General features: G+C 41.6%; 1 protein-coding gene across 5 annotated transcripts in view; it reads left to right on the top strand.

Annotated features, from left to right (window-relative positions):
- The first annotated feature begins 3,826 nt into the window (after nt 1-3,826).
- Nucleotides 3,827-13,731, top strand: part of LOC139376856 (S1 RNA binding domain 1) — a 98,907-nt gene continuing 89,002 nt past the window's right edge. The window contains exons 1-5 of one of the 5 annotated variants that reach the window (XM_071119817.1): nt 3,827-3,844; nt 12,081-12,148; nt 12,289-12,688; nt 12,989-13,246; nt 13,494-13,660. In XM_071119817.1, the coding sequence (XP_070975918.1) occupies nt 12,081-12,148; nt 12,289-12,688; nt 12,989-13,246; nt 13,494-13,660 (893 nt within the window). In that variant the 5' untranslated portion in view covers nt 3,827-3,844. Of the gene's footprint in view, nt 3,845-9,142; nt 9,232-10,191; nt 10,277-12,080; nt 12,149-12,288; nt 12,689-12,988; nt 13,247-13,493; nt 13,661-13,731 lie in introns of those variants that run through there. The other 4 variants (XM_071119820.1, XM_071119819.1, XM_071119816.1 and 1 more) reach the window with 4 other exon arrangements.

Below are 13,731 nucleotides of genomic sequence, written 5' to 3'. Positions count from 1 at the left end.
CAGTCAGTGTAGGCGAGCCGACCAGGCTGTCAGGACATAGGTGCATCCCAAGTGTTCAAGTGATAGACACTGGGATATTATTTTATGGAGTAGGCCTACTCATTCCATTTCGGGAACATATCGGGGAGGCTCATCGCGGATGGGGTTATAAATACTGTTATAAACAGGGACTATTGCATCAAATACATACATGGAAAAGGGGTGGATCATCGGGGTGGTTCGGTATGTCTGGAATTTGCAACATATGATTATTTTAGCCTACTTGATATAAAACTGACCGTTGCACCTGAAATGCACCCATAGCTATAACAACAATACTTGATCTATATTTCAAAACCATATCGTCGCGGATGAATATGATGATCAAAAGATTACATGAATGACAATACACACGGTTTTAGCATTGGGTAAACCATAGGAAATGTAATTATTCTGGATTTCTTTGTTACCTGATTAATAACCCATAAAATGTGAAGAGAGACCACATTTTCCTAATATCTACATTTAAATGTATCCATAAATAAAGCGTGTTTGACCCAGCAGTGCATCCCTATTGTCTGGCCTATAACATCAAACGTCTAATTTATCGACCTTGACACAAGAAAAGCAATGTAAAAAAGCAATGTGGTGCTATGGTTGATACAGACCAGGCAAAGTTTGCAACCACATATCATTGAGGTTTGTGTGGAAATTCCCTTCAGTGTTGCACGTCTGTCTGCTACAAATGCACCACATTTAGGCTGCGTTTGCAGTGCAAGCTGGCGTTTCATTTTTTAGTGTATGGCTCCACCATGTGGAAGGAATGAGGTGTCTGCACAGTTAGGCCAATGCAAGAATAGTGGAACATTGAATTCACTATGACAACTAGGCTTGGCCATATCAATATTGTAACAGCACACAAACTCAGAGAACAACAGATGCCCATACAGTGTAATCAGAAAGTATTCAGACCCATTCATTTTTCCCACATTTTGTTACATTACAGCCTTGTTCTAAAATGGATTACATTAATGTTTTCACTCATCAGTCTACATACAGTACCATCACGACGAAACGAAAACAGTTTTTTAGCATTTTTTTGTTGTTGATAAAAACAGAAATACCTTATTTACATAAGAATTCAGACCCTTTGCTATGAGACTCGAAATTGAGTTCAGGTGCATCCTGTTTCCAATGATCATCCTTGAGATGTTTCTACAACTTGATTGGAGTCCACCTGTGGTAAATTCAATTGATTGGACATGATTTGGGAAGGCACACACCTGTCTATATAAAAAGGTCCCACAGTTGACAGTGCATATCAGAGCAAAAACCAAGCCACGAGGTCGAAGGAATTGTCCATAGAACTCCGAGACAGGATTGTGTTGAGGCACAGATCTGGGAAAGGGTACCAAAAAATGTCTGCAGCATTGAAGGTCCCCAAGAACACAGTGGCCTCCATCATTCTTAAATGGAAGAAATTTGGAACCACCAAGACTCTGCCTAGAGCTGGCCGCCTGGCCAAACTGAGCAATAGGGGGAGAATGGCTGTAGTCAGGGAGGTGACCAAAAACCCGATGGTCACTCTGACAGAGCTCCAGAGTTCCTCTGTGGAGATGGAAGAACATTCCTGTACAGCACTCCACCAATTAGGCTTTTATGGTAGAATGGCCAGACAGAAGCCACTCCTCAGTAAAAGACACATGGCAGCCCGCTTGGAGTTGCCAAATGGCACCTAAAGGACTCTCAGACCATGAGAAACAAGATTCTCTGGTCTGATGAAACCAAGATGGAACTCTTTGGCCTAGAACCATCCTTACGGTGAAGCATGGTGGTGGCAGCATCATGCAGAGCGGGTGTTTTTCAGCAGCAGGGACTGGGAGACTAGTCAGGATCGAGGAAAAGATGAACCGAGCAAAGTACAGAAATACCCTTGATGAAAACTTGAATGGAAGAAATTCCCTAAATACAGGTGTGCCAAGCTTGTACCATCATACCCAAGAAGACTCAAGGCTGTAATCGCTGCCAAAGGTGCTTCAACAAAGTAGGTCTGAATACAAAGGGTCTGAATACTTTTGAATACTGAATACTATTTTTATAAATTTGCTAAAATTTCAAAAAACTTGTTTTTGCTTTGTCATTATGGGGTATTGTGTTCAGATTGATGAGGGGGAAAACAATTTATTCAATTTTAGAATAAGGCTGTAACCTAACAAAATGTGGGAAAAGTCAAGGGGTCTGAATCCTTTCCAAAGACACTGTATCATCAGTTGAAACGTCTTTCCTACCTGGTACCCTACCGTTCTTCTGTGAGCTGCTCCATGCCACAACCATGAGAGCTGCATGCTCTTGCTGCCTTCAGATGAAACTAGGCAATGTGTGTTATTATTTTAGGCATGCCAGTTAAGAACAAATTATTATGTACAATGACGACCTAACCCGTAACTACATAATTGATTAATTGTATACCTCCACTACACTACTTTGATACACATCAAGCAGACTGAGGGTAGTGGGTATATGGTCTGGTGCAATGTTCCGTCTAAACTGCGTGCCGCCGGCGCACAGTAGCCCTGAGACTGCTGCGCAGCTCCCCAGGACTGCAACACAGAAGAAATATCAGCTCAGGAGATATAACTTCACTCAACTTTCTAGAGCAGTGGTCACCAACCAAACGGTCAATCTCCAAGGCATCCCTAGTTGATCGCCAAACATTTCTGTAAAAAAAAACAATGATAAAGCTTGTACCCAAGAAGGCAAAGATAACTGAACTAAATGACTATCGCCCCGTAGCACTCACTTCTGTCATCATGAAGTGCTTTTAGAGACTAGTCAAGGATCATATCACCTCCACCTTACCTGCCACCCTAGGCTCATTTCAGTTTGCATACCTCTCTAAAAGGTCCACAGACGATGCAATCACCATCACACTGCATACTGCCCTATCCCATCTGGACAAGAGGAACACCTAGTTAAGAATGCTGTTCACTGACTACAGCTCAGCATTCAACACCATAGTACACTCCACCTTATCGTTAAGCTGGAGGCCCTGGATTTCAACCCCACCATTTGCAATTGGGTCCTGGACTTTCTGACGCGGCTCCCCCAGGTGGTTAAGGTAGGAAACAACATCTCCACTTCACTGACCCTCAACACTGGGGCTCCACAAAGATGCGTGCTCAGCCCCCTCCTGTACTCCCTGTTCACCCATGACTGCGTGGTCATGCACGCCTCCAACTCAATCATCAAGTTTGCAGACGACACAATAGTAGTGGGCGTGATTACCAACAATGACGAGAATCGAAGTGTGGTGTCAGGAAAACAACCTCTTACTCAACGTCAACAAAATACAGCATATCGAAACAAAACGACCTCACTGCTACAGTACTGTTTTTAATTGGTAAATGTTGCATAGGCTTACATTTTTTAAGTAATGTTAAAAAAATCTAGGCTTACATTTTGACTCAGAAACGGTTGGTGACCATTGTTCTGGAGTTTTCCCTGTTAACACTATCAACGTTTCCCTTTACTGTGGCAATTGTGATCTTTTCAACGCAATATTAGACACTTTCAATACAGCATTTCGAAACAAAACGAGCTATGCAAGAGATTGTTTTGTAGGCAGAACGCATCAGAGTAGGATTTTATTGCATTGACATGCACGACTCAGCCGATACTCTACAGACCAGTGCAGTTTAACCAATCAGAGCTGCAGTAGGCCTATATGCAAACGATTAATTTCCATACATGGATCTGCGCTATTTACAGAACTGGTACGCCGTCCAGCTGGTGGCGGTAATGCACCATTAACATTGGATGCCAACCGCCGTTAAACCCCATCGAAGAAGAAGACTTTAAACTGGCCGTGAGTAGATGTGCTCGTTTTGAGATCAGAGCGAGAGCTCCATGTAGCCACATGTGCATATTTTGTTGAAGTTATTTGCTAGTTAGTGAGTTATTAGCCCAGTTATAGATACTTTGTATTCAGCCATAGGGGAGTGAATGCTTCCTACAAGAGCACAACACGTACATTTCTAGACATCTTTGAAAAGCAAGTCCGGTAAAGGGCTTTGTTTTGTCTTAAAGGGGCAGTGTTGTATTTTGAGACGGGTTTGAATAAGCTAAGTAGCCAAAAGGCAAAGGGTAACATAATTTGTCTGATTCTCTGTAGTAATGGTATGGGAATAATAATGCATTTGATTCTTTTAGTGGTTTTTTTGTTGCATCAAACAACACTATATTTTCAGTGACCTTGTCTGAAGGACAAGCCCTTGCATGTTTTTTTCAAAAGTCTCTTGGAATGTAGGCCTACATTGATCACCACAAGTTGGCTGCTACTGTAGGCTGAATGATAGAACAGCTATTTCCATGTTAAAATGTAATGGGATGCATTTTCTCCATTGATTGTGATGGTAGGCCACTCTGGTAGGCCTACATTATAATCAAATAGCCACAATAGTCTACTTGGTCACTGTTAAAACTGTAACTTAAAACGGGTACAGTCTCAGTGCTCACTGGAAGTTGCACAGAATTTCACAACGTTCAAGTTTGTGTTCGGCAGACCTGAAATTTGCTCAGTGATGGAAAAAAATTGAGGGAAAATTGGTGTGGTGTATACCTGTGTATAGCCTCCACTACACACCCGGCCCTTGTGTTTTACAAGAAATGCACTCTCCTACATGAGTGTGCTGGTATTATGGTTGCTGTCCTTTCAGAATCACAAACCTGTCACACACTGAAGATCTATAGGTTCACCACTGTACTAACCTGTCACACACTGAAGACCTATAGGTTCACCACTGTACTAACCTGTCACACTGAAGGTCTATAGGTTCACCACTGTACTAACCTGTCACACACTGAAGACCTATAGTTTCACCACTGTCCTAACCTGTCACACACTAAAGACCTATAGATTCACCACTGTACTAACCTGTCACACTGAAGACCTATAGGTTCACCACTGTACTAACCTGTCACACTGAAGACCTATAGGTTCACCACTGTACTAACCTGTCACATACTGAAGACCTATAGGTTCACCACTGTACTAACCTGTCACACTGATGACCTATAGGTTCACCACTGTACTAACCTGTCACACTGAAGGTCTATAGGTTCACCACTGTCACACACTGAAGACCTATAGGCTCACCACTGTACTAACCTGTCACACTGAAGACCTATAGGTTCACCACTGTACTAACCTGTCACATACTGAAGACCTATAGGTTCACCACTGTACTAACCTGTCACACTGAAGACCTATAGGTTCACCACTGTACTAAACTGTCACACACTGAAGACCTATAGGTTCACCACTGTACTAACCTGTCACACTGAAGGCCTATAGGTTCACCACTATACTAACCTGTCACAAACTGAAGACCTATAGGTTCACCACTGTACTAACCTGTCACACTGAAGACCTATAGGTTCACCACTATACTAACCTGTCACAAACTGAAGACCTATAGGTTCACCACTGTCACACACTGAAGACTTATAGGTTCACCACTGTACTAACCTGTCACACACTGAAGGCCTATAGGTTCACCACTGTCACACACTGAAGACCTATAGGTTCACCACTGTACTAACCTGTCACACTGAAGGCCTATAGGTTCACCACTGTCACACACTGAAGACCTATAGGTTCACCACTGTCACACACTGAAGACCTATAGGTTCACCACTGTACTAACCTGTCACACTGAAGGTCTATAAGTTTTGGGATATTTTTCAACGAAAGTAAAGGACAGTTATGTTATGAGTAAAGTAGGAAGCCCAGTCTTCAATAGGCGATGAGAAATTAATGTTTCAGGGAAGGAGTGTATATACAGTTGAAGTCGGAAGTTTACATACACCTTAGCCAAATACATTTAAACGCAGTTTTTCACAGTTCCTGACATTTAATCATTGTAAAAATTCCCTGTCTTAGGTCAGTTAGGATCACCACTTTATTTTAAGAATGTGAAATGTCAGAATATTAGTAGAGAGAATGATTTATTTCAGCTTTTATTTCTATCATCACATTCTCAGTGGGTCAGAAGTTTACATACACTCAATTAGTATTTGGTAGCATTGCCTTTAAATTGTTTAACTTGGGTCAAATGTTTCGGGTAGCCTTCCACAAGCTTCCCAAAATAAGTTGGGTAAATTTTGGCCCATTCCTCCTGACAGAGCTGGTGTAACTGAGTCAAGTTTGTAGGCCGTCTTGAGATGTTGCTTCAATATATCCACATAATTGTCTTACCTCATGATGCCATCTATTTTGTGAAGTGCACCAGTCCCTCCTGCAGCAAAGCACCACCACAAAATGATGCTACCACCACTGTGCTTCACGGTTGGGATGTTGTTCTTCGGCTTGCATTCCTCCCCCTTTTTCCTCCAAACATAACGATGGTCCGTTCTATTTTTGTTTCCTCAGACCAGAGGACATTTCTCCAAAAAGTTCAATCTTTGTCCCCATGTGCAGTTGCAAACCGTAGTCTGGCTTTTTTTATGGAAGTTTTGGAGCAGTGGCTTCTTCCTTGCTGAGCGGCCTTTCAAGTTTTGTTGATATAGGACTCTTTACTGTCGATATAGATACTTTTGTACCTGTTTCCTCCAGCATCTTCACAAGGTCCTTTGCTGTTGTTCTGGGATTGATTTGCACTTTTCGCACCAAAGTACGTTAATCTCTAAGAGACAGAACGCGTCTCCTTCCTGAGCGGTATGATGGTTGCGTGGTCCCATGGTGTTTATACTTGCGTACTACTGTTTGTACAGATGAATGTGGTACCAGCCAACAAGTGCTCAGCATATGTGGGAACTCCTTTAAGACTGTTGGAAAAGAATTCCAGGTGACTACCTCATGAAGCTGGTTGAGAGATGGCCAAGAGTGTGCAAAGCTGTCAAGGCAAAGGGTGGCTACTTTGAAGAATCTAAAATCAATTTTGATTTGTTTAACACTTTTTTGGGTTACTACATGATTCCATATGTGTTATTTCATAGTTGTGATGTCTTCACTATTATTCTACAATGTAGAAAATAGTAAAAATAAAGAAAAATTGACACACCTCATTCAAGGGTTTTTCACTGGGACTGTATGTATGTACAGTGGGGCAAAAAAGTATTTAATCAGCCACCAATTGTGCAAGTTCTCCCACTTAAAAAGATGAGAGGCTTGTAATTTTCATCATAGGTACACTTCAACTATGACAGACAAAATGAGGAAAAAAATCACAGAAAATCACATTGTAGGATTTTTAATGAATTTATTTGCAAATGATGGTGGAAAATAAGTATTTGGTCAATAACAAAAGTTTATCTCAATACTTTGTTATATACCCTTTTTTGGCAATGACAGAGGTCAAACGTTTTCTGCAAGTCTTCACAAGTTTTTCACACACTGTTGCTGGTCCTGGTCCCTTTGCAGAAAAACAGCCCCAAAGCATGATGTTTCCACCCCCAGGCTTCACAGTAGGTATGGTGTTCTTTGGATGCAACTCAGAATTCTTTGTCCTCCAAACACAACGAGTTGAGTTTTTACCAAAAAGTTATATTTTGGTTTCATCTGACCATATGACATATGACATTCTCCCAATCTTCTTCTGGGTCATCCAAATGCTCTCTAGCAAACTTCAGACGGGCCTGGACATGTACTGGCTTAAGCAGGGGGACACGTCTGGCACTGCAGGACTTGAGTCCCTGGCGGCGTATGTGTTACTGATGGTAGGCTTTGTTACTTTGGTCCCAGCTCTCTGCAGGTCATTCACTAGGTCCCCCCGTGTGGTTCTGGGATTTTTTCTCACCGTTCTTGTGATCATTTTGACCCCACGGGGTGAGATCTTGCGTGGAGCCCCAGATCGAGGGAGATTATCAGTGGTCTTGTATGTCTTCCATTTCCTAATAATTGCTCCCACAGTTGATTTCTTCAAACCAAGCTGCTTACCTATTGCAGATTCAGTCTTCCCAGCCTGGTGTAGGTCTACAATTTTGTTTCTGGTATCCTTTGACAGCTCTTTGGTCTTGGCCATAGTGGAGTTTAGAGTGTGACTGTTTTGAGGTTGTGGACAGGTGTCTTTTATACGGATAACAAGTTCAAACAGGTGCCATTAATACAGGTAACGAGTGGAGGACAGAGTAGCCTCTTAAAGAAGAAGTTACAGGTTTGTGAGAGCCAGAAATCTTGCTTGTTTGTAGATGACCAAATACTTATTTTCCACCATAATTTGCAAATAAATTCATAAAAAATCCTACAATGTGATTTTCTGGATTTTTTTCCCCCTCATTTTGTCTGTCATAGTTGAAGTGTAACTATGATGAAAATTACAGGTTTCTCATCTTTTTAAGTGGGAGAACTTGCACAATTGGTGTCTGACTAAATACTTTTTTGCCCCACTATGTATATATGTATGTATATGCCATTCATTCATACAAGGATACACTTTCATGCTCGGGTTAGGACCTCCATATTGTAGCTTATAGAGACCACAACTGATGTATTAACACAATCTACTTTAGTTAAGATACAAACATCATGAAGCATATAACACAATCAATTAATTTGACTTCATGAAAATATGTTTTTTGGACCTAACTTGCATGCCACTTTTTCCATGTGGTTCTTTCTCCATTAAATTATGACCTCTTCCTAAATATTTGGTCACATTATTCATTTTTGTATGGTTTCCTAGAAACAAGGGGTTGCTCAACTAACCTTTTGGCTCAATTTACTCCACTCTCCCATTGAAGAACTATAAATCAAACACTTAATCCAGATGTAGCCTGTTGCAAATAAAGGCAATAGGGTCAATATAGTAAGGATTTTTCGAAATACGCTTAAATAGGTGCCTAAAAATGTTGCCTTTTCTCATGAGATATTTTGCATTCTGCATTTTAGTGTAGCTCAAAGTAATATTCTTTGGAATAATTGCCTATTATTGCATTCCTTTAAATGTGATTCAGGATAGACTACACCATTTTCATCAGGGTGTTTTTCTCGTTGTGAGTACTAATACACTGAAGTACATTTCCGTACAATGTTAGTTACTATAATACAACGTTTTATAAGTAGTATATTGTAAAGAGTTGATATGACTTAGTGTCCCTCTGTACAAATAGATTGACGGAAGTGATCCTAAACTATGATTGGATGAGCCCTATCACGTCACGTGTTGGCGGAAGTAGCAAGAGAATCGTTTGCCAGATGTTTTGCAACATGGCTGTATTGCTTAGAAGCTCTTCCAATTGAAAAACACTATCAACGTGAGTAGCATGTTGTACTGTTGTTTAAAAACTGCTAAACATATTTTAATCGTCAATGCAACACTAACCAATTTTTTCATAATGTAGCTAGCTATAGGCCTAGCTAGCTACGCCGAGGGAGACAAATTACTCTGGTGACACTCGCGCCAGATTTGAATGAATGATGCTACCCGGCCGTTAGCTTAAATTAATACAAATTGAAATTTAAATGGATAGTTGCGGGACGAAGCTACCCGGCCGTAGCAGAGGTTGGGCCAGAATTATTTTGCAGCGAAGGGCAACGTGTTCAACTACTAGTTATTTAACTGCAGGCCTCTGCAACCAATACTGTTATAATCATAGCTATTACACTAGAGACACGACGAACCTTTTCCACGAGAGAGACAGAGCGTTCCATTTCCATCTTAACGGTCGTGCTATCAGAGATCCTTAGTACGTCCCTAACCCTCATTGAAGTAAAAAATGGTTAGGCAAGGTTTAAGGTTAGTGCATAAAGGGGGGTATGGACATCTCAAGTATCCCGTATGGGGTACAAACGTTAGATTGGAACTACCCTCTTCGAACTGGGGTGTAATCTTTACGCCGATTCTGTTGCAAAACGTTTTGGAAAAGAAACCATTCACTCCAAAAGTAAAACGAGAGTTTATATGGGACAAAATCAGGTAGGTCCCTCCCCGTTTCGTTCCGTTTGCAGTTTGATACTTAAACGGTAATTGGTTTCCGTAATCAATACACACACACCTGATGCTCTCCTGAAAATAAGTAGTCCTAGTATGTGGTGTTATGTTGTATAGTATACATGCTGATCATTGCTTCCCATATTTCTACCAAGTTCCCCAGTTATCTGTGTAACTCAAGTTTATTATGTATCTACAGTTTGTACATGTATTTTGTTTTCGAGTGCTTACTGTGTATTTGTTCTTGTTTGTTTCCGTTTCTCGGGCTATAACTTACTATGAGGCGCGGACATGTGCGTGGTTTTGAGTGGTCAAGGTATTTCTACCTGCCTCTACCAGTGTCCTGTAAGGGCTGATGGGGAGAGTGTGTGGGTACTTATTAAATACAGCCATCTCAGTAGGCCTAGGACTACCAGTAGGCTTTTGCAAGTCCTTTTTACCGAGGTTATTGTAGGCCAAGGGCAGCAGTATAGGCTATTTAGAACATCTGGTTAAATATGCATTAGCCTACATACAGTCCCAGTCAAAAGTGTGGACACACCTACTCATCTAAGGGTTTTTCTTTATTTGACTATTTTCTACATTGTAGAATAATAGTGAAGATATCAAAACTATGAAATAACACACATGGAATCATGTAGTAACCAAAAAAAGTGTTAAACAAATCAAGATATATTTGAGATTCTTCAATGTAGCCACCCTTTACCTTGATGACAGCTTTGCACACTCTTGGTATTCTCTCAACCAGCTTCATGAGGTAGTCACCTGGAATGCATTTCAATTAACAGGTATGCCTTGGAAAAAGTTTGTTTGGGGATTGTCTTTCCTTAATGCGTTTGAGACAATCAGTGTGTTGGGACAAGGTAGGGGTGGTATACAGAAGATAGGCCTGTTTGGTAAAAGACAAAGTCCATATTGTGGCAAGAACAGCTCAAATAAGCAAAGAGAAACGGCAGTCCATCGTTACTTTAAGATATGAAGGTCAGTCAATCCGGGAAATGTAAAGAACTTTTAACGTTTCTTCAAGTGCTGTCACAAAAACCATCAAGCGCTATGATGAAACTGGCTCTCATGAGGACCGCCACAGGAAAGGAACACCCAGAGTTACCTCTGCTGCAGAGGATAAGTTCATTAGAGTTACCAGCCTCAGAATTTGCAGCCAAAATAAATGCTTCTCAGAGTTCAAGTAACAGACACATCTCAACATCGACTGTTCAGAGGAGACTGCATGAATCAGACCTTCATGGTCAAATTGCTGCAAAGAAACCACTACTAAAGGACACCAATAATAAGAAGATACTTTCTTGGGCCTAGAAACACGAGCTATGGACATTTGACTGGTGGAGATCTGTGATTTTTGGTTCCAACCGCTGTGTCTTTGTGAGACGCAAAGTAGGTGAACGGATTATCTCCGCATGTGTTGTTCCCACCATGAAGCATGGAGTAGGATGTGTGATGGTGTGGGGGTGCTTTGCTGGTGACACTGTCTGTGATTTATTTAGAATTCAAGGCACACTTAACCAGCATGGCTACCACAGCATTCTGCAGCGATACGCCACCCCATTTGGCTTGCATTTAGTGGGACTATCATTTGTTTTTCAGCAGGACAATTACCCATCACACCTCAAGGCTGCGTAAGGGCTATTTGACCAAGGAGGAGAGTGATGGAGTGCTGCATCAGATGACCTGGGCTCTACAATCACCCAACCTCATCCCAATTGAGATGTTTTGGGATGAGTTGGACTGCAGAGTGAAGGAAAAACAGCCAATAAGTGCTCATTATATGTGAGAACTCATTCAAGACTGTTGAAAAAGAATTCCAGGTGAAGCTGGTTGAGAGATTGCCACGAGTGTGCAAAGCTGTCATCAAGGCAAAGGGTGGCTACTTTGAAAAATCTAAAATATATTTTGATTAACACTTTTTTTGCTTGCTACATGATTCCATATGTGTTATTTCATAGTTTTGATGTCTTCAATGTTATTCTACAATGTAGATAATAGTAAAAATAAAGAACCCTTGAATGAGTAGGTGGTTCAACTTTTGACTGGTACTGTATATGACACAGCAGTATTGATAGTGTTGGCTTAGGCTATTACGCCTTTGTTTGATTTGACAGTAAGAGTGGGTTTAGTAATGGTTAAAAATTAAATGTTGATTATATCTCTCACCAGATGCAACGGCGAACTCGCACAGTTAAAGTCTACACAGAAAAGACAACAGATGGAGATTCCGATGAACTGTGAGTTTTAACATAATTCAGGAATCATGTATGGAATTCATTTGATACATTTTTTGTTGTTTTGTGTGTATTCTAAAGCTTCTGTATTCACAGTTTCCCTTTTGATCAGTTTTCCATAACACAAGCCTCTGTTCCCTTAGTAGTCCACACACTCAGTCAGCGAGTGAAGATGAGATTGAAGAATGGCAGCCAGAATCCAAGGCCCCCAAGAGGCAGCAGAAAGCTCAGCCAAGCGAGAAGAAACCAGCGGTGAAGAGGCAGGCTAAACCTAAAGAGCCCAAGGAATCCAAACCCAAAGTCCCACGCAAACCAGTGGAGAGGAAGCCCCGAGCTCCCAGAGCCCCTAAAGCTCCCAAACCCCCTAAACCCCCTAAACCTCCCAAACCCCCTAAAGAACCCAAACCCCCTAAAGCTCCCAGAGCAACAAAAGGAGGTAAAAAGCAGCAAGCTCTGTTAGAGGAAGAGGCTGGAGGAGCCAATCAGACTAACTCCATCTGTGATGCAGCGGAGTCACAGCAGTCAGCCAGGGTCAAGGAGGAGGTAAGAGTCATGGAAACTCTCCACCTGTTTAGTAAGCTTTTATTATGCTAGTAACAATATTGTGTTCATTTGGTTAGACATTACTTGCTTTGCAATTGCATTAATGGAGTTAATTAATGATTTTTGTTATTACAGTGGCATAGGGACTTAGTGGTACAGTGTAATACGAACTGCTCAACATGATTTCTATGAAATTACTACACATTTGGCTGGACATAATGGTAGACACCTCACTGACTGACTTCACCGCTTGTTATATCAGGTAAGTGTTTATATACTCCTCCAATGGATGTCTTTCAGAGACTGTCCTTCATTGTGCCTGATGGATCCTGCAATGACAACATGTCCAGAGCAGGGGGCGGGTGGTCCGAGGGGCCGTCCTCCAGCCATCAGCCTTATGGGGGGAAGAAGGAAGAGCCTGAGGAGGACTTTGCGTTTGATGAGCCTTCTCTGAAGAGACAGAAGACCAGCAGTGCCCCTCAGGGCAGGCCCACCAGACTGCCCACCTCAGGAAGAGCCTTTGGAGAAGACCTGAACATGAACTGGGACCTTATTCAAGTAAGTCCTTTGAGTAATTCAACAACAAACCATCATTCAGCTCTAACCTAAATAAACTGAACAGTTGCTATACTGTTGTGCCAAACCACCAAATATGTAAATAGCTGGTCTGACTGAATGGCACCCTAAAATTGTCTGCAAAATAGTTGACCATTGCAATCAATGTATGTTTCTTCATTAATGTAGTATTATTCACATGGTACTTTGATTCCTCTGTGATGCAGCATTCTCCTCTGTGTGTTGTCAGTTGCTGTCTGAGAGGACAGGAGTGGAGCAGTGGGTGTGTTTGAACATTTCCCAGCTCTTCAGAGAGGAGAACACCATTCCCTTTATAGTGCGCTACAGGAAAGAGATGATCAACCACATGGACGCAGATGCCGTGAGGGACGTGCAGCTGGTGCTGGAGGAGATCTAGTGAGGAACTTGTTAGTGGGGTGCTATACCAGTTTATTAGACTGGAATAGAAAATACTATTTAACTTGTTT

The sequence above is a fragment of the Oncorhynchus clarkii genome, chromosome 20 (genome assembly GCF_045791955.1).
Source record: "Oncorhynchus clarkii lewisi isolate Uvic-CL-2024 chromosome 20, UVic_Ocla_1.0, whole genome shotgun sequence".
Taxonomy (NCBI): Eukaryota; Metazoa; Chordata; class Actinopteri; order Salmoniformes; family Salmonidae; genus Oncorhynchus; species Oncorhynchus clarkii.
The sequence above is the reverse complement of the archived record's forward strand: the minus strand, read 5'-3'. Positions and strand labels throughout refer to the sequence as shown.